General features: G+C 43.5%; 1 protein-coding gene and 1 long non-coding RNA gene across 2 annotated transcripts in view; one reads left to right on the top strand and one right to left on the bottom strand.

The window, feature by feature from the left end:
- The window catches only part of HEBP1 (heme binding protein 1), a 27058-nt gene extending 8491 nt beyond the window's left edge, over positions 1–18567 (top strand). The window contains exons 2-4 of the mRNA XM_017873243.1: positions 3784–3922; positions 5853–6033; positions 17961–18567. Of these exons, the coding sequence (XP_017728732.1) occupies positions 3784–3922; positions 5853–6033; positions 17961–18132 (492 nt within the window). The 3' untranslated portion in view covers positions 18133–18567. The remainder of the gene's footprint in view (positions 1–3783; positions 3923–5852; positions 6034–17960) is intronic.
- On the bottom strand, positions 8518–13785 carry LOC108530388 (uncharacterized). Its single transcript, XR_001885821.1, has 3 exons — positions 13287–13785; positions 12780–13175; positions 8518–9820 (listed from the first exon to the last, which is right to left on the bottom strand). It is a non-coding gene; the product is annotated as an uncharacterized LOC108530388 (long non-coding RNA).
- Positions 18568–19973: the final 1406 nt, after the last annotated feature.

Raw genomic sequence — 19973 nt, 5'->3', positions numbered from 1 at the left:
AGGAAGGAAGGAAGGAAGGAAGGAAGGAAGGAAGGAAGGAAGGAAGGAAGGAAGGAAGGAGAGAGAGAAAGAAAAAGGAAAGAGAAAGAAAGAAAAGAGAAAGAAAAAAAGAAGGAGGATAAAGAAAAGAAGAGAGGTTTAAATGCTCACTTCACCCCCCATAGCTGTAGAGAAACTTGCAGTGAATATGAGACTAAAGTACACTGGAGTTTGGCAACTGGAATTTTTGTTTCAGTTTGACCATTCAGTAGTTACGTCACTTTGAGCAGCTTAGTCTCTCTCTGGTTCTTCATTTTCTCCTTGATAAAATTAGTTAGATTAGGTAAACTTTAAAACCAGTTTAGGTTCTGAACTTCTGTGATTCACAGGATAGTGTTTCTGGAATTTAAAACATTACAAGTGCCAAGAGTAGATGTGTACTCAAATGAAAGGGGGATTCTGGAATTCTCTGTTGCAACAGAAAGAGCAAAACACCCTAAGTTTATTTAACAGTTTGCTACTGAAGGCTCTTTGGAAGTGTCAGAGTCACCAGATGGAGGGCTTCACAGCAGCCTCAGGATGATTCAGCACAGTGCCCCAAAGTCAAGGCTGACTTGCTGCCTCATGATCTCTGGCGCAATTTCCTCTACCCCATGTGAAGTGGGGGTTAAGTAGGAACTTGGCACTCAGGGTTAAAATTACAATATTAAGGCCGGGCGCAGTGGCTCACACCTGTAATCCCAGCACTTTGGGAGGCTAGGGTGGACAGAACTCTTGGGATCAGGAGTTTGAGACCAATCTGCCCAACATGGCAAACCCCATCTCTACTAAAAATACAAAAATTAGCTGGGAGTGGTGGCGCGTGCCTGTAGTCTCAGCTACATAGGAGACTGAGGCAGAAGAATTGCTTGAACCTGGGAGGCAGAGGTTGCAGTTAGCAGAGATCACACCACTGCACTTCAGCCCAGGTGACAGAGTGAGACTGTGTCTCAGAAATAAAAGAAATATGAAATATGCTCATTGAGACTACACTTGCCACTCACAGCCCTACACTCCTGCTTTCTTCCAGAGACACCTTCTGTCCCCCTGGGAGTCACACCCTCTTCCCTAGTTGAGAATCTTCAGTCTAGGATATTATATGAAAACCTATTTGACCAATCTAGGGCAGCCAGGTTCCCTACCATGTGTCTGTTTTTCACAATCATTATTAGGAGAGACAGCACCTTAATCAAATAAATATCTGTTGCACTTCTAACATGTAAAGCTTTGTGGTATAGTTTCTGCCCATAAAGGCTTTATTGCAGATTGTTAAAACTATAATAATGTTTCATTATCAGATGGTAAAATTAACATAGACCAACTTTTCTTCTTCTAATGGGATAGAATAAAATTCATTCCAGTAGAGTAGAAGAGAAGAAAACAGGATAGGGGAAGGAACAGCAACAACAAAAAAGAACCAGGATGCATCTCATCCATCAGGGTAAAGCATTACTTTGTGAAACTTTATTTTGACTATGTGTATGTTCATGATAAGACAGCCTGTTAAAAATGCTTCCCTTCTTGTGGATTGTAATTTTTTTTCAAAGTTTGAAGAACACTTCCTTACAGTATGTCCAGGAATACAAAATTAAATTATATGAGCGATCACATGGCAAGGAGCAGGAGGTGTGCTGAAGGAGAGCTGCGGAGGTCCATAATGAGTCTAAACACCAGGGAAAGGATAGTCCAAGGACAGGGCCTCAATGCAGAAAGTGGTGATGCAGAGATGCAAGAAGCATTTACATGTAAGGAGACAGTGGAGCTAAGCATTAAGCAGATTGGGAGACAAGAGTTTGGGAGAGGATATGCTGTGTCTGGGAGTGCAGTGTGAACAGAACTACAGTCACCCCTTCCTGTCTGTGGGTTCTGGATCCACAGATTCAACCAACCACAGATGGAAAATATTTTTTTTAAAAAATGGCAATACAGTAATAAAAAAATACATAAATCAACAGTAGAGGCCAGGCGTGGTGTAACTGCCTATTGGATTCACCTTGCCTGCTGCCTAGATAGAACCAATTTATCAAGACAGGGGAATTGTAATGGAGAAAGAGTAATTCATGCAGAGCCAGCTCTGCGGGAAACCAGAGTTTTGTTATTACTCAAATCAGTCTCCCTGAGCATTCGGGGGTGAGATTTTTTAAAGATAATTTGGCAGGTAGGGGCTTGGGGAGTGGGGAGTGGGGAGTGCTGAATGGTCAGGTTGGAGATGGAATCATGGGGGAGTCGAAGTTAGATTTTCTTGTTGTCTTCTGTTCCTCGGTGCAATGGCAGAACTGGCTGGGCCAGATTACTGATCTGAGTGGTGTCAGCTGATCCATCGAGTGCAGAGTCTGGAAAATATCTCAAGCACTGATCTTAGATTTTACAATAGTGATGTTATCCCCAGGAGCAATTTGAGGAGGTTCAGATTCTTGGAGCCAGAGGCTGCATGACCTCTAAATTGTAATTTCTAATCTTGTAGCTAATTTGTTAGTCCTGCAAAGTCAGACTGGACCCCAGGCCAGAAGGGGGTCTTATTGGGAAAGGGCTGTTACCAATTTTCTTTCAGAGTCAAACCATGAACTGAATTCCTTCCCACAGTTAGTTCGGCCTACGCCCAGGAATCCACAAGGACAGCTTAAGGGTTAGAAACAAGATAGAGTCAGTGAAGTCTGATTTCTTTTACTGTCACAATTTCCTCAGTTGCAATTTTGCAAAGACGGTTTCCATTGTGGCCCATGCCTGTAATCCCAACACTGGGAAACCAAGACAGGAGGATTGCTTGAGCCCAGGAGTTTGAGACCAGCCTGGACAACATAGGGAGACTCTACCAAAAAAAAATTTTGTTTTAATTAGCAGGGCATGGTGGTATGCACCTGTGGTCCCACTTACTCAGGAGGCCAAAGTAGGAGGATTGCTTGAGCTCAGGAGGTCGAGGCTAGTGAGCCACGATCATAGCACTGCACACCAGCCTGGGTGACAGAGCAAAACACTGTCTCAAAAATAAATAAATAAATAAATAAATAAATAAATAAATAAATAAAATATATGTATGTGTGTTTGTGTGTGTGTGTATACACAGAATAGCAACTATTTGGGTTTCACGTTGTATTAAGTATTGTAAGTAATGTAGAGATGATTTAAAGTATATAGGAGGATGTGTGTGGGTTATACGCAAAATACTATACCATTTTATATCAGGGACTTGAGCATCCATGGATTTTGGTATCCATAGAGGTCCTGGATCCAATCCCCCAAGGATGCCAAGGGACAACTGAACTCTGATTCTTCTTGAATTGCAGTCCTCCTACTAGGATGAACCTAATCTTGGGGGCTTCACAGTTTTGTTGGATTGTGGTCGTTGTATTTTTTGTTTCCTCCCTTCTAAGTTCTTCTTTTTTTATTTTTTTTCTGGATCTCTTATTTGTTTAACTTTATCTTCCAACCTATTTACTGAATTTTTCTTCTCTGTTACCAGATTTTTAATTTCTGAGAGCTCTTTCATTCTCTGAGTGTTCCATTTTTGTAGCATTCTGGTTTTCAGGATGCAATATCTTCTCTTATCTCCCCAAGAGTATCAAGTGTAAGATTTTCCTGCTTTGAATGTTTTCTTTACAAGAATCCCAGAACCTGTTTCTCATGGCTCTTCATACTCAGGCCTGTCCCTTCTGCTCTATGGCCATACCCACAAAGGAAAGCTTTTCAGCCTTCTGTTACTGCTTCTAGAGACATCGCAAGTTGCTACTTTGTAACTCTTAAACACTGTGCCTTCTCTCTCTCTAGGAAGAAGTCTCCTATGAAGAAAGGGCCTGTGAAGGAGGCAAATTTGCCACAGTAGAAGTGACAGATAAGCCTGTGGATGAGGCTCTACGGGAAGCAATGCCCAAGGTCGCAAAGTATGCGGGGGGCACCAATGACAAGGGTGAGTACCCCTGCATGACGTGGCTCTGGTCTCGGGGGCCAGCTTTGCAAGGTCTCACTTCATCAGTGGTAAACACAAGTGAGGGGCTACAAGGCACCTGTAGCGAGGTGTTTCAGCAACCCGCGAACCTCCTGCACTATGTGAACAAGCAGTGTATTGCAGGAATCTGGGGAAACCACTCTGGTATCAGTCCAGCCTGTCCCTCAGTTGAAGGCATCCCTGCTCAATATCTCTGAGTTCCTGCTTCACTCCCAGGTGTGGGACCATATGCTCTTTTTTTTTTTTTTAACCTTGCAGTGCTTATTTTGTCTTTGGATTGGTTGACTAGGTGACGTGTGCCCACAGTAAGCTGAGCTACAGCACAAGGCAAGGCCAGCATCAGGCTGGAGATCCCCAGAGTCAGCCCCTGGTAGCTCAGATTCTGCTGGGTCCTTAGGCTCAGTGAGCAGGGGGGTTCCAGACCCTGTCTGGCACATGAAGGGTCTGAGAATTCTTAGCTTATCCCGCTCTTAAAAACTTGGCAGTTCATGCTGGCCACCTCTCTACTTTTAAAATGATAAGCCTGAAGTCTCATGAAAGGTATACCTGTTAGATGTAAACCATATTTTAAAATGAGTTTGACTCATAAGAAGCCCTCTAATTTGGGTAGCACTTTGGAATCACTGCAAAACAAAAATTGGCCAGAAAGCAAGGGGAAAAAAGAGATGTCATGTTTAGTTTTTAGGATATTTCTCAAGCTGATAATTTAAAGAGCTAAAAACATGTATTATCCTTAATAACATTTACTAGGAGCTGCCCTGTCTATTGAGTAGCCATTCTTTTATTCCTTTACTTACTTAATAAACTTGCTTTAAAAAAAAAAATTTACTAGGACTAAAGTAATCAGACTTCGGAAGATACATTAACCTGTAGGAAGTGAGGAAGAAATCTTTTCCTTCTTAACACTGTCTTAACATTTTTTTAGATGAAAATATGTATAAGAATTATAAAACTCACTAAAGAAAACCTTGAAAATAACAAAACAGTATTCCCTAATTCCCTCATTCAATACAATCAATGTTGTCTTTTGAATATATTTTTTAGGGCTTTTTAATGTAATCTTAGTGTTCCTACAATTGCATATCCTGCTTCTGTTAGTTATTATTTCATAATTATTTTCCACTAGTGCCCAACAGTCTTCTTAAGCACAATTCCTAGCTACATTATACTGCATCCTGTGTCTGTAATTCACAGAGATGTATTCCTGTTCTGAACAGAATTTATCATTCTGCTGGAATGAATATCTTATTACCTATAGCCTTTTCCATATTTTAGATTGATATTTTAAATAGGCAGTAATTAAATACTGGCTAGGCATGGTGGCTCACACCTGTAATCCCAGCACTTTGGGAGGCCAAGATGGGTAAATCACTTGAGGTCAGGAGTTTAAGACCAGCCTGGCCAACATGGCAAAACCCCATCTGTACTAAAAATACAAAAATAAGCTGGGCGTGGTGGTGCCTGCCTGTAATCCCAGCTACTCGGAAGGCTGAGGCACAAGAATCGCTTGAACCCAGGAACCCAGGAGGCAGAGTTTGCAGAGCCGAGATCACACCACTCCACTCCAGCCTGGGCAACAGAGCAAGACTCTGTCGGAAGAAAGAAAGAAAGAGAGAGAGAGAGAGAGAGAGAGAGAGACTGATCATCTACAGTCTTGATATATATTGCCAAATCATTTTTTAGAGTTGTACCACTATACTCCTGCCAACGGCGTATACAAATAACAGATGTTCGTGTATTTCTATGTATCTTTAACACTTGAAATGTTCATTGTTAATTTCAAGAACAAAAAATACCACCTTGAAAGACGAATGGAACTAATGTGTCTTCCACAGCCCTGAGCAAGCTCTGTCTCTGATCCCTGCCTCACTCTGTGTTTTTGTGTTTTCAGGAATTGGAATGGGGATGACAGTCCCTATTTCCTTTGCCGTGTTCCCCAATGAAGATGGCTCTCTGCAGAAGAAATTAAAAGTCTGGTTCCGGATTCCAAACCAATTTCAAAGCGACCCACCAGCTCCCAGTGACAAAAGCGTTAAGATTGAGGAACGGGAAGGCATCACTGTCTATTCCATGTAAGGAGACGATCCTTCGGGCATCCATGGGTGGCGCTTGATTCCCGTACCACTCCTTACATCCCTTCTAGCAGGCATTTGCATCAAATTTTTATGGTTGCTGAATTAATTTAAGTAGGAAATGCTGAATCCTAACAGTTTCTCATTTTAATTTCTTCAGGCTGCAGCACACACATTTGCATTTTATCAGAATAAATGCCTTGGCTAGTTGCCAAATTCATGGATAGAGCTTAAGCCTTGTTTAAGTTTACAATGAATGTCTACGTTAGCCATAGCAGGGTTCTAGGAGACTCAGCAAATATCTTAAGTCAAGCCATGGTCTGGATTCATGGACACATGGGAAGCATAAAGGGCTGAGGAATACCTGATTTCTACCCCACACTCCCTTTAATGCCAGAGAGCAGGGAGTATTTGCCAGAGCTGGGCTGCCACCCTCCTTGTTGTCCCTGGGCAGTAGTCCTTTGAGCAGAGCACACATCTATTCTCTTGTCATCCTGGTCCTGTTTCCAGGACTTCGTGTGGGGTCATTTTCCCTTGACTGTAGAGAATAGCAGGTGCAAATGGTTACTAGTTTCTGTCCCTCGACCTCCAACCTGCCCTCAGAAACCAAGTCTCTTCCAGATCATTGATGACTCCTCATGTTTGTTGAAATCCTCCCATGTGACAGGCACCAAACCAGGCTCAGAGGAAGACCAAGATCTTCACCAAAAGTAACCATAGGTGGTTTGGCTCTGCTCGGGAGCAACCTCATGAAAAATTCATATACATATAATCTTGCACTGTACTGAGTATTGGTCCACTTTCAGGGACCTCCAAACTTGGCTGCCCTGCTGCAACCCTGCATCTGATGGTGGGACCATTTTCCCTGGAGCTGTGTGAATGTTCTGAGAATGTGAGCTTCACTGCTGTGTGCAGTCCTAGGCCAGGTGACTGCAGGGCCCCCCAGAGGACAGTGAATGTAATGCAGCTGGGAGCTGGCACCAGAGCTTCAGCTCCTGTGCTTGTCCTGCAGTCCTCATTCGGACTTCCCAGCTTCCCTTCAGAGGGTGTGAAGAAAGCAAATTAACTTAACATTATCTTTTCCTAGGGTGGAGAAGCACCTAGGGTGCAGCATTGAAGGAAGCACTCATTCTCACAGCTGTCCAAGTACAGGATGGGGACTGAGAGTGAGCACCTCCTTAAATCTTGTGCCCTGGGTTAGATGTCTGCTTGTCTTTTCCATTCTGCTTCCTGTGTTTGGGAAGCAGCAGGTATAATATAATGAACTTGTATTTTATTTGAATTCCAGCTCTACTGCTTACTAGCAGGATGATGCTTGGGAAGTTACTCAGCCGCTTTAAGACTTAGCTTTTGCATTTGTTAAGTGCTGATAATATAACCTCCTATATATGATGTGTGTGTGTGTGTGTGCGCGCATGTAATGTAACCTTATAGGATTATTGTTAAATATCTTTCAGTATTTACTAAGATACTATTTATATATTACCTAATGTTTATGACCTGAAGCAGGTTTTGGCAATTACCCCTTCTGTCTGTTCATTCTTATTTCATAAGGAATCAGACAGACATGATTGAATCAGTTCACATTAAGACTTCAAGCAGATGGGGCTAGTTTCTGATCATTTGTTTTACCAGACCCTGGGTGATGAGTGGATATATATTGTTTTCTTTTGTCTTTAACTTTTTAGTATGGGAATTTTCAAACTTATAGAAAGGTAGAAGCGTACAAGATCATGAAACCGTATGTACCCATCCCCTACCAACAGCAGTGATCAACTCAAGGCCAATTCTATGTCTTGTGTATCTTCACAGCATTCACCCAGCTCTACCCTGGATTATTTTTAGGCAAATTCCAGACATTATATTATTTCATTCATAAATATTTCAGGTAACTACTGAAGATTTTTTTAAATATAGTCACAATACCTTATTTTTTCTGAAATTTTGATAGTAATTCATTAATTTGTAATATAAAATATTCAGTGCTCATATTTCCCCCATTATCTTATTTGTTTTTGTTTTTGTTTTGAGACAGAGTCTCACTCTGTCACCCAGGCTGGAGTGCAGTGGTATGATCTCGGCTCACTGCAACCTCTGCCTCCCAGGTTCAAACAATTCTTGTACCTCAGCCTCTCGGGTTGCTGGGACTACAGGCACGTGCCACCACGCCTGGCTGATTTTTTGTGTTTTTAGTAGAGACAGGGTTTCACCATGTTGGCCAGGCTGGTCTCGAACTCCTGACCTCAGTTGATCCGCCTGCCTCGGCCTCCGAAAGTGCTGGGATTACAGGCGTGAGCCACCACGCCTGGCCTGTTTTTTTTTTTTTTTTTTTTTTTAGACAGAGTCTCTCTCTGTTGCCCAGGCTGGAGTGCAGTGGTGTGATCATAGCTCACTGCAGCCTCAAACTCCTGGACTCAGGTAATCCTCCCACCTCAGCGTCCCAAGGAGCTGGTACTACAGTTGCACACAACCACACCTGGCTGATGGTACATGTTTAAGCTTTTATTAATCTGTGAATTTCTTTACCAACACACCTTTACATTCTTCCTTTCCATCTGTGGATCATTTGTCCTGTTATTATCTGTACTGAATTTTGCTGATTGTATTTCCGTGACATTTTACCACATCCCTCGAGCCCTGTATTGCCTGTAAATTAGTAGTTGAAACTAAAGGCTGGATCAGATTCCAGTTTTTGAAGTTTTGGTGAGAAGATTTCCTAGGTGGTGGTGTTTACTTCCTTCAGGTGCCCACTGTGTCTGATTGTCCCTGATTGAGTCATGTTGGTGACCATAGTTCATCATTGCCTAGATGTCTTGTTCCATTAGAGGCCATACAACGATAATGTTCTCTGTTTTTCCTTCTTCTTTTATTACCTGAAATATTTCGGTAAAGAGGAACTTCCCCTCGTTTACTATTTGGCTTCCTTTATTTCGTATAGAAAAAGCCAGATACATGCTTGCTTGATACCTTCTCTTTATTTACCAGTTTTCAGAATGATAGTTTCATTCTGTAACATTCTCAAGGTGAGGTGGTCTGCATTTTTGTTTTTTGAGTGTAATTATAAATGTATGAATTTAAACTTATTTGATATGTTTCAGTTTGTTGCAGTTATTATTCTTATTGATGCTCTAATTGCCCCACTGTTGGCCAGTGGGAGCCTCTTCAGGTTGGTTTCTTGGTCCTTTTGACACAACTCTAGTAGTCTTTGATGGCTCCCTGGCTTTCTGGTATAATGAGATGTTTTGAGCACATCTTAGCATTTCTTGCCCCAGAGCTGGAATTAGCCATTTCTCTAAGGAATGCTGGTTTCTTACGGTGGGAAGGGGTATCTATTTAAAGGGTACTATCAAAGGCAGGTCGGTGACCACTTCCTTTTAATTCTCTGAAATCTAAACAGATGAAAGTGCCAGATGTGGTGTCCAGCCTGGCTCCACGGAATTTTTAACATGGAGTTCTCACACAGCATATGGTCATTCCTCAACTCGCCACTTGATGTCACTACAGTCAAATGAGCATTCAAAAGTACCCTGCAGTGATTTGTGTTATTTCTGATTCTGTTGAAAGCAATGTTAATGAGATGGTGGAAGGCAAATGTACTACTTCAAATGCAAAAGTACTCTATCAAATAATGCAGTGAGTGCATTCAATGACAAAATTAATTCTAAAATGAAAGCCTGGCATTCTTCATTCAGTCTTCCTTCTTTATGACCTTGTGAAGAGATGTTTATAAAGGAATTATACATTTATTAGCATTGTTAATTACTGGAGCTTTTAGATGAATAGAAGGCTGTGAAAAAAATGGCACTATCAGAATATGTTTAGTATTCACAAGAGGCAATAGAATTATCCTCACACTTAGATCAGCCGCAACTCTCCAGACTACTGTCCTTTCTCTATGCCCTTAGGTTAGAGTTTGGCCTTTTCAGCTCATTTCAGCACCGGGTTCTCAATAGGGACCAACAGCAGGAGAAGTTTGATGGTCTTAATGAAACTTTCACGGTTTAAATGAAATATCGAGATATAAAGGAAAAAGTTGGAAACCAGGAGTTTATTTTCAGGGTAACCTATGCTCCAATCCAGTTCATCACTCAGTGGTCATAGGACCTTTGGTATATTGCCAGCCTCACTGCACCTCAGTTTCCTCATCTGTAAGATGAGCATGAGTACCTAGCTTTTATGGTGTTGTGAGGATAAAATATGATAATATCTGTAAATACCTACTCAATCCTATACATAAGGTAGACACTCAGTAAATGTTAGCCTATTCTCCTCCTCCTAACTTCACCTCCCTTTGAGAATTTGATCAAGTTTTATTAGAATTAACAATAACAAAGTCAAAGTTACTGCAGATACACTTGGGTTAGAACCTCAACAACTCCAATAATTATGAGTTTTATAACTTGCAGCAAGTTGTTTAATCTTTCTGAGCCTCAATTTTCTCATCTATAAAATAAGATTTGTAAGGCATGATTGTTAAGGCCGGTTTCATTGTGCATTTGAAAGAACTTTGTCAGCTGTCAGCACCTAGGTTGCTGATGTCATTTTTACCTCTAAATGACCAGGCCCCAGTGGAGGCCATTGGCAGCTTGGGAAGTTCAGCCTAGAGAAAGAGAAATTTGGAAGAAAGAGCTCAACTGCTAAACCTTTAGGGAGTTCCCACGTTACCACTTAGGAGATTTACAGACCAGTGTTTGCCCATGTTCCTAGACAATTCAACCCTGTTTGTAACCACAGGAAGTTGGGGCCAAGGGTTTTCAGTCTTAGCACCCTTGCTTTGCCCCCTCACTTTGATTAAAAGGGGACTTGCTCAACCCTGCTATTGAAAATAGCCCCCTGTGCTTTTCTGTCCCTTTATCCAGCTTTATTTTGCTTTGCTTCACTTATAATAAATTGCATTATATATCTCTATCTACTCATTTATTTATTGCCCTCTCCCCACTAGAATGCAAGCTTCCCAAGGGTAGGGCCTTTGGCTAGAATATAACAAGTATTCAATAAGAAGGTGGTGAATTGGCCATCACGGTGGCTCACATCTGTAATTCTAGTACTTTGGGAGGCCAAGGCAGGTGGATCACCTGAGCTCAGGAGTTTGAGACCAGCTTGGGCAACATAATGAGACCCTGTCTCTAAATAAAAAACGAAAACAAGTTGGTGAATGGATACGTGAACAAAATAGCTTCATCCTTGCTTTTCCTGTGCTTCTCTCTCTCTGCTCTCTCCCATAAAGATCTTGGTCCCCATCATAGCTTCAGTTGTCACCAGTATGTTGGTAACTCTCCAGCCTGACCTCTGTCTGTCTCCCCTGAATGTCTTGTCATCCCATCAGACTCAGCGTGGAGCCTGAGACAATGTGATTTACCCACTCATTCATTCCTTCATTCGAAAGATAGTGGATTCCTTGTTCACTTACTCTATACCAGGAACTATTTTAGGTGTCTAACAGTAAAATGGATGTCATGAAGTAATGTCCTTGCCCATGGAAGAATTCAAGTGCCATCTGGATAGACGGGTGACACTTATACCATGTGACATTTGCACTAGGTGGGAAGTTTGGTTCAATTTGACAAACATTTATTAAGTATCTCTAATATTTAAGCCACCTCACCTCCAAAAGCCTTGCCGATGATAAGATTCTGTGTCTCAGCCTAACTAATCGCCATTTTCTCTCCCCCTACAGCTGTCAGTTATCCCATAAGTCTTTTATAAACTCCCACCAGGCAGGGGTTTCAGGCTGTTTCTCTGTGGCTGATGCCCGGGTCAACATGTCTCGTGCTGCCTTCTCTCCCAAGCACCAGCCTTACATTTCCAGCTCCCAGGAGGCATCACCACGTAATCCTCCTCAAGTATCTCACAAATCAGCATGTCCAAAACACAATGCAGATTTCCACGCAAAATCAGATCCCTTTCTGTGTTCTCTGTCTTAGTGATGGTCCCCTCCCTCCTCCTACCCATGCTGTTCCAATGTCATTCTGACTCCTTCACTTCTGCATCTAATTATTGGCTCAACCTGGTCAGCTCCCAGCTGTCCCTTCCTTCCCTTGCATCTACACAGGTCTTCGTCATCTCTTGCCTGAATCATGGCCATGGCATTGGCTCCCAGCTCTCCCATTTCTGATCCTTCTAAAGTGTCCTTTTATCACCACCTGCCTAAGGCACAGGACTGATCACATCGCCTGTCTATGCTCAGAAACTGAGCCTCCCTAGAGGCTGCTCAGCTCTGGCTGGGGGCCTCAGGCCCATCCAACCAGACATTGGGTTTTGAACAAAAACCCAGTTAGTAATAAGATGCTTCATTTCCACTAGGAGAGGGCGGGTCAACTTTGGGTCCCAAATGTTTGACCAGGCAGTAAAGCCTAGTAAAAATGCCCTATGATGGCACTGACTACCCTCCACACACAGCACCACTCCCATGTCGACCTGATCTCAGAGCGTCCCACCCGCCACCACCCAACATGACTCCCACCCCGGACACAACATCCACTTCCAGACCTTTGCTCATACGTCCCCAGCTCCTCTCAATCCTCCCCAGCCTCTGTTTGTTGGAAGCTCTGTGAGGACAGAAGGTTGTCATATTGTTCATTGCCAGCATCAAGAAGAGATACTCTATTTCCAGACAAGGTCACATATACAAAAAAGGTAGAGATGCTCAATAAATGCTTAATATCACCTCTTAATACCTTCCCTTCGTGTTCTAAGTCAGAACCCATCATTTGCTATTCCTCACCCCCAGAACATTCTGGATGTACCTTCCACCTTCATTCCAGCATTTCCCTCCAGCCAGCATAATCCTTCTGTGTGTTTCTCTCCCGACCACCACACTTAGAGCTCTCGAGGGCGGAGAGACGTCTTTATCATCCTTACAGCTCTTATGATATCTGGCTTGCATTTTGTGCTCGGTGATGTTCAACTCAATAAGCAGGGGTCTAGCCTGGTTGAATGAAATGCTTATTGTGTGAAGCCTGTCTTCCTGTTGCAGCGAGACTGTCAGTTCCTGCTCTGATACTTCTTTTGCCTAGCACAGGGCTGCATGCACAGCAGACCGTACACCAGTGTGTGTTGATCCATTGATTGTTAAAGTTTCGAAGTTGAGTGGTCAAGCTCAGAGTCATTCTTCCTCCCTGCATGCCTGCACCGGACACTCCCTGAAAGATAATGCATTATGATTTTTTGCTTCCTTGGATGAAAGCCCCACTTCCCTCCACTAGCCCTCGCTATTGCCTGTGTCATCTTTCCCCTTTCTAACTCTTCCAGACCTTTTGAGTCAGCTCCTTTTGTGTTTCTGGAATCAGGAGTGTGTGTATGTTTGAGATTCCTCAGTTCCCATGGTAACCAAATGCTTTATTTGGAATACTGAGCTCTGACATTGGGTGAGATAAAACACTGCCCTGGAGGAGAGCTTCTTTCAAGATGAGGCGTTTATAGATAGAGATGTATTCACAGGCTTACAAAAATAATGTACAGACTTCACGTTCATTTCTTTTAGGGGCTCAAAGCACTTTATGAGCATTTCTTAACTCACCTTCAAGCGCACGCACTGTTACTGTGCTCCATGTCCAGATTGGAAGCTGAGGCAGGAACCAATGAGGCAAAGTGTCTACGAATACAAGCAGAGTCAGCCAGAGCTAGGCTCCCTTCATACACCAGGGGTTCGTGGTAGGGTTTGGTTTCTGGCTTGTTTGTGCGGTTCTGTGATGGGAGTCAGTGTGGTTGGTTAAATTAGCAGAGAGGAGAACTCATGTATCTGTTCCCATAGCCCACCCAGTTGGTTTGTTTTCCAGTAAAAGGATTCTACGGTGAAGCAATAGGGAAAATTTTATCTGCATTACCAGCATTTCAGTCTGCCTGGGAATAAATATAAAGAATTGGGGGTTTTCCCAAAGTGAAATTTAGGAATCCCTGAATGATGACATTCTCCATCTCACTCTCTGCTGAGTTTCCTTCTGCTTCTCAGCCCCTTCTCACTGTCCTTTGGCCTGTCCTCTTTCTCCACCCACCACTTAGATATTAGGATTCTAAGAAGCAAGCTTCTGGCCTGCTGTTTGCACAACGTCTCTGCCACATGTCGCTTCTTACCATGATTATAGCCAGTACCTACTCGCTAGGCACTCCCAAGTTTCTGTCACTAGATCCTTCTCCTTCCCAAATCAGTATCTCTGACTCCAGTTCTCTCCCAAGCCTAAGGAGGTTTTTACATGGTCAGACACACATTTAGATAATAATTGTTGCATGAATGTATTTCACAGAGGGACCTTAATATTCATATGCCCCCCAAACTAAATCATGTACACCCCTACAGCTGCCTTTCCTGCCTAATGTTACCCTTTGGCCTTTAATCCCTATTCTGGTTAGCGGCATCTTCTTCTACCCAGAGGCTTAACTGGAAGCCCTGAAGAATCCTCTCTTCCTTTCTGTCTCTCACCTCCCTCCACATACAGGTACCTCTCAAATCTGCCTTTCTCCCACCTTCATCATCTCACACTTGGCTATTCCTGGGTTCCAGTGGCCCCACAGCTCTCAACCCCTTGCCATTTCCCCTGTCCCTCCACTGTCACCAGAGGGATCCTTCCAAAACACAATTGGATCATGCCAGTCCTCTACTTTAAAACCCTTTCCAGGATGGATGTGGTGGCTCATGCCTGTAATCCCAGCACTTTAGGAGGCTGAGGCGGGTGGATCACCTGAGGTCAGGAGTTCGAGACCAGCCTGGCCAACATGGTGAAACCCCTTCTGTACTAAAAATACAAAAATTAGCTGGGCATGTGCCTGTAGTCCCAGCTAGTCAGTAAGCTAAGGCAGGAAAATCACTAGAACCTCGGAGGCGGTGGTTGCAATAAGCCAAGATCGCACCACTGCACTCCAGCCTGGGTAACAGAGCGAGACTCTGTCTCAAAAAAAACCCTTTCGTAGGTATAGCTGTGCATCTAGGATCAGGTTCAAACTCTTTAGCATGTCTTTCAAGGCCTTTGCATCTGGCTGCGGTGGATCCACTTCTCCTGTTTGAGTTCCCACCGCTGTCCCCTTAGTGTGTGCTCAGATGTTGATTATGTAAATGAGTGAGTGAGACTTACGTAAACACTTCACTCACTATGTCCTAAGTGCTGTCGTCTTTAGCTCTGTCAGGCTGAAGACATCATTTTTATTGTTTAGCACCGAATTGTTCATTTAACCGAGGGGTCTGATATGTTCAGGCACTATGTTAGGTGTTCAGCGTACATCAGTGGCCAAAAAATGATAAAAATCCCTGCCATGGTGCAGCCTATATTCTAGCAGAGGACACAAAACATAAACAATAAACTGAATGAGTAAATTATATGGTATGTTAAAAGGTGATAAGCACTGTTAAAAAAAGAAAGAAAAAGTAAAACATAGGAAGAAGATTGGGATGGGGTTAGGGAATGGGGTTACAAGGTTACAAAACATTTTAAGAGTAGGCCTAATTGAGAAAGTGAGAATTGAGCCAGTTCATAATATTACTTTGTTATTTTTTTAGTGGTATTTTTTGTTTTTATTTTGTTTTGGAGACAGGGTCTCAATGTATTGTCCAGGCCGGAATGCAGTGGCTATTCACAGATGTGATCAGAGCACACTGCAGTCTCAACTCCTGGCCTCAATCAGTGCTCCTGCCTCAGCCTCCCAAGTAACTGGGACCACAGGCATGCACTGCAACACTCGGCTACATGATTTTTTTTTTTTTTTTTTTTTTTTTTTTTGTGGAGACAGAGTCTCACTCTGTCGCCCAGGCTGGAGTGCAGTGGCGTGATCCTGGCTCACTACAAGCTCTGCCTCCTGGGTTCACGCCATTCTCCTGCCTCAGCCTCCCGAGTAGCTGGAACTACAGGCGCCCGCCACCATTCCCGGCTAATTTTTTTGTATTTTTTTAGTAGAGATGGGATCTCACCATGTTAGCCAGGATGGTCTTGATCTCCTGACCTCATGATCCTCCCGCCTCAGCCTCCCAAAGTACTGGGATTACGGGTGCGAGCCACTGCACCCGGCCATGATATTTCTTTAGATTACCATCATGTCCCTCACCCTGGAGTCAGGAAAAGGCTATTCTGAGCAAATTGCCAAGTAACAATAATAGCTACTATTTGTTGTGAGCTTACTATGTGACAGGCTCTGCAATGGGCAGTTTGCACAGTCTTTTCTCCTTTAATCTTTACAGTGGCCTTTGAAGACTGATGTTATCACTATCCCTATTTTACCAGTGAAAAACCTGAAGATTTGAGAAATTAAAGAATTAGCTTAAGACCTAGAAAGGGCAGAGCTAGGATTTGAGCACACACTAGCCATTTTGCCTCTAACTGATGAAGGAAGACATTTGAGGACCACTCCTTTGGAGCTTTCCAAAATCAGTACTTAAAGAGCCAACATTGTCCCTTTACCTAGAGAACAATTCAGTGTCACAGCCCAAGTAGGGGCTGCACAGAGCACTCAACACCTGCTTCCACCTCCAGCACCTGTTTCATTTCAGACAAATGGTTCTCAATCTAAAGACATGGTTCATAAAAAACTCCAGTGTCTTTTATTGCCTGAAAAAAGTCTTTCCTGAATGTTCATCATCTGTCTACTAATCCAGTTTCCTCTCGTTTGAACCTCAGTGAAGCTAGAGCCCAACTTTCTTCATCTCCCTTATTATCTCTTCAATGTACTTGAAGAACCAAGCCTCTGCTATTCAAAATTGGTCTCAGTTTCATCCATGTTCAGTAGCTGTTGTCTAGACATTAGAACAACCAATCCACTACAGACAACATCCTGGGTGTTCACATCAGTGACCCTGCAATCAACATGCTGAATGCTTGTCCAGCATGACCAACCACATGTAAAAGAGCAAAGCATGATTCAGAGGACTCCACCAAAAATAATGCATTATTTGGCCTAATCTTGGCCTGGTGCAAATTCAGACTTTTGAGTCATACAGCTCATTAGAAATCGGGATGTACTTGACTCTAATAAAAATTTTAGTGCAACCCAGATTTAGAGTGGTATATTTAGGGTAGGCTACAAGACGAATTTTGGGACAGAAGCAGATGACGTAAGGGAGAGAATAATAATCTTGAAAAGAAAGACTTTATTGCTTCTCTGTCCCCAATTTCTGCCATCAAAAGAAATGCCAGATTTAGGAACAGTCTCTTTCCTTACTAGAAAAAGAAGGCTTTCATGATTTGAGCAGAAGAGAGGATTTATGAGAAGTGATTTCTTTATTTGGGGCATGTTTAAAGCTTGTGTGGGGCCCTTCCAAGTCTTCCTTGGGTCTTTGCCTTTGTTAGCTCTGAGTTTTTTTTGTTTTTGTTTTTTGTTTTTTGTTTTTTGACACAGGGTCTTGTGTTGCCCAGGCTAGCCTAGCTCTGTTTTTGAATGAAGCTGCCACAAGTCACTGCTGTGATGAATTCAGTCACTAGAGCTGCTCTGCTGTGGAAGGGGCATTAGCTACCATACTCCCATATTCATTGCTGCAGCTCTGCCGGAAGTCCCCTGTAGTCTTCCTCCTTCCCAAGGTGGTGACAAAGCAGCAGAAAAGAGGTGCAACCGGGCAGTAGAGGGAGCCAGAGAAAACGGTGAAGGCTTGGCCTTTGGGAAAGCAAACCTACTGTCCCCTTGGGATATTTCAAGAAAGAAAAGGAGGCTTACATTTATACTCGGCTACTGTGTTCCAGGCCCTGCATCAGAGTTTTTCACGTCCATTAGTGCATTTAACACTCATATCTTTGGAGGAAAAAGAAAATATATCTCCTTTTACAGATGAGGAAACTGAGGCTCAGAGAGGTAAAATCAACCCATCTAGGAAGTAGTGACTCAGTCCCCAGTCTTACCACCCTAGCATGCTTGTCATAATAAGCGTGGTGAGTGACTTCTTTTTTCTAAAGATTCCCCCTCTCTCAGAGGTCATGTCCTTTCTTAACCAGCCCTTGCTCTTGAACCCCCAGGCAGTTCGGTGGTTATGCCAAGGAAGCAGACTACGTAGCACAAGCCACCCGGCTGCGTGCTGCCCTGGAGGGCACAGCCACCTACCAGGGGGACATCTACTTCTGCACCGGTTATGACCCTCCCATGAAGCCCTATGGACGGCGCAATGAGATCTGGCTGTTGAAGACATGAGTGACCCACTGAGACAAGAACTTCCTGGAAGCGTGCCTCTGTGTCTCCTTCCTCGGAGGGCAACAGGGGACAGTACTTCCCAAGTTCCAACTGCAAGTCCAACTTAACCAACTTTCCTTCAAAGTCAGTTACTGCCAATTTTCTGAAAAAAGCATGTTCCATATACTAAGTCTCTTTTCTCACGGTGGGAAATAGTACAGCCAAGATAGGCAGCATCCTTCTCATTGATTTAGAAAATTCTGCGGTAGACCAGAAAATCCTGGCAGCTTTTCTCCAGCCATCTGGGTCACTAAAAACTATTTTCTAAAATTATTGAATTTGTATTTTGTTATTAAGGGGGAAATGTGATTTGTGCCTTTCATCTGTGATTCCTATAAGAGCTTTGTCTTCAGAAAAACTAAAAATAAAGGCATTGACTTAAATAGCTGAGACAAATCATAAGTGTAATTATTTCCAAGGTTCTACAGTCCTGAAGGTAATAGAGGTGTGAGTACTATTGATGGTGTTTACCATTGCAGGAACCCTATATTTAGAGCTCCCAAGTCCTTCAGAATATAAGCCTGAAGATCCCAGGACACACACCATCCCTAAAGTAGGCATTTCCCATGACAGTTATGTAGCACTCCATGATTATAAGTTGAGGATTATGTTTGCAACTGTGGTCTGCAGAGGGTTCCAGGAGTCACAAGAGCAGACTGAGAAGAAAAATCATTGCACTGTGGTGCACAGACAATCCTGGAGACACGATATTTGCCGGGAGGATTGGTTCAGGAGGATGAGATGAGAAACAGCTGGGGTCCAGTTTCATTAACCGAAGAGGATAGGAATGAAAGAAACAGTGCAGTTTGGCCTGCAGAGAAGGACACAGATGCAAGGCTGTGAGCAGGAAGCGGGATGCAGCTGAGCTGGAGCAGAGCCCGTGTGTGAGCAGGAGAGGATGAAGCTCTCAGTGGGCCCAGGGCGTGTAGAAAGTACTCTGATCCTCATGGTGCACCAGGGCCCCACACTCTCAGCAGCCCTCCCTGGGACAGCTGGACAGGTTTTCAGGGAGAAACCCACCTTAGCACCCACCCATACCCCATTTGCTGTTTCTGTAGGAAACAGAAAAATGAGCTTTAATCCTCACCATGAAGAGTTCTTACTGGACGTAAAGTGGGGTTTCCTAAGGAGAGGAACAAGAACTATATGTCATCATCTTTCCTGGAGTCCTTTCAGCAGTCTTCTGAGGGATGGGCCATGACCATTTCTGAAGCTCCTGGGTGAAAATCATCATCCACCCAGCCTTGACTATCAGACACCATGCCTAGCACTTTGCATGCAGTGCCCCACTTATTCCATGGGCAACTCTGTGAGAAAGGTACTGCTGTTCCCACACACAGATGAGGAAGCTGAAGGTCCTACAGGCTCCCACACTTGGGAAGCGTTGGAGCCAAGATGAAAGTGCAGCCACAGAGGCCTTATTACATGTCAAGGAGTTTAAGTTTTGTTTTAAGAAAATTGAGGCTGGGTGCAGTGGCTCACACCTGTAATCTCAGCACTTTGGGAGGCCAAGGCAGGCGGATCATGAGGTCAGGAGATTGAGACCATGCTGGCTAACATGGTGAAACCCCGTCTCTACTAAAAATACAAAAAATTAGGCGGGCGTGGTGGCGGACGCCTGTAGTCCCAGCTACTCAGGAGGCTGAGGCAGGAGAATGACGTGAACCCGGGAGGCGGAGCTTGCAGTGAGCCGAGATTGCACCACTGCACTCCAGCCTGGGTGACAGAGCGAGACTCCATCTCAAAAAAAAAAAAAAAAAAAAAAAAGGAAAATTGAAAAGTGCATGGGCAGCTTTGAGCAG

This window comes from Rhinopithecus bieti, unplaced genomic scaffold (assembly GCF_001698545.2).
Source record: "Rhinopithecus bieti isolate Rb0 unplaced genomic scaffold, ASM169854v2 scaffold_110, whole genome shotgun sequence".
Taxonomy (NCBI): domain Eukaryota; kingdom Metazoa; phylum Chordata; class Mammalia; order Primates; family Cercopithecidae; genus Rhinopithecus; species Rhinopithecus bieti.
Note: the sequence above shows the minus strand (reverse complement) of the source record. Positions and strands in the feature narration are given on the sequence as shown.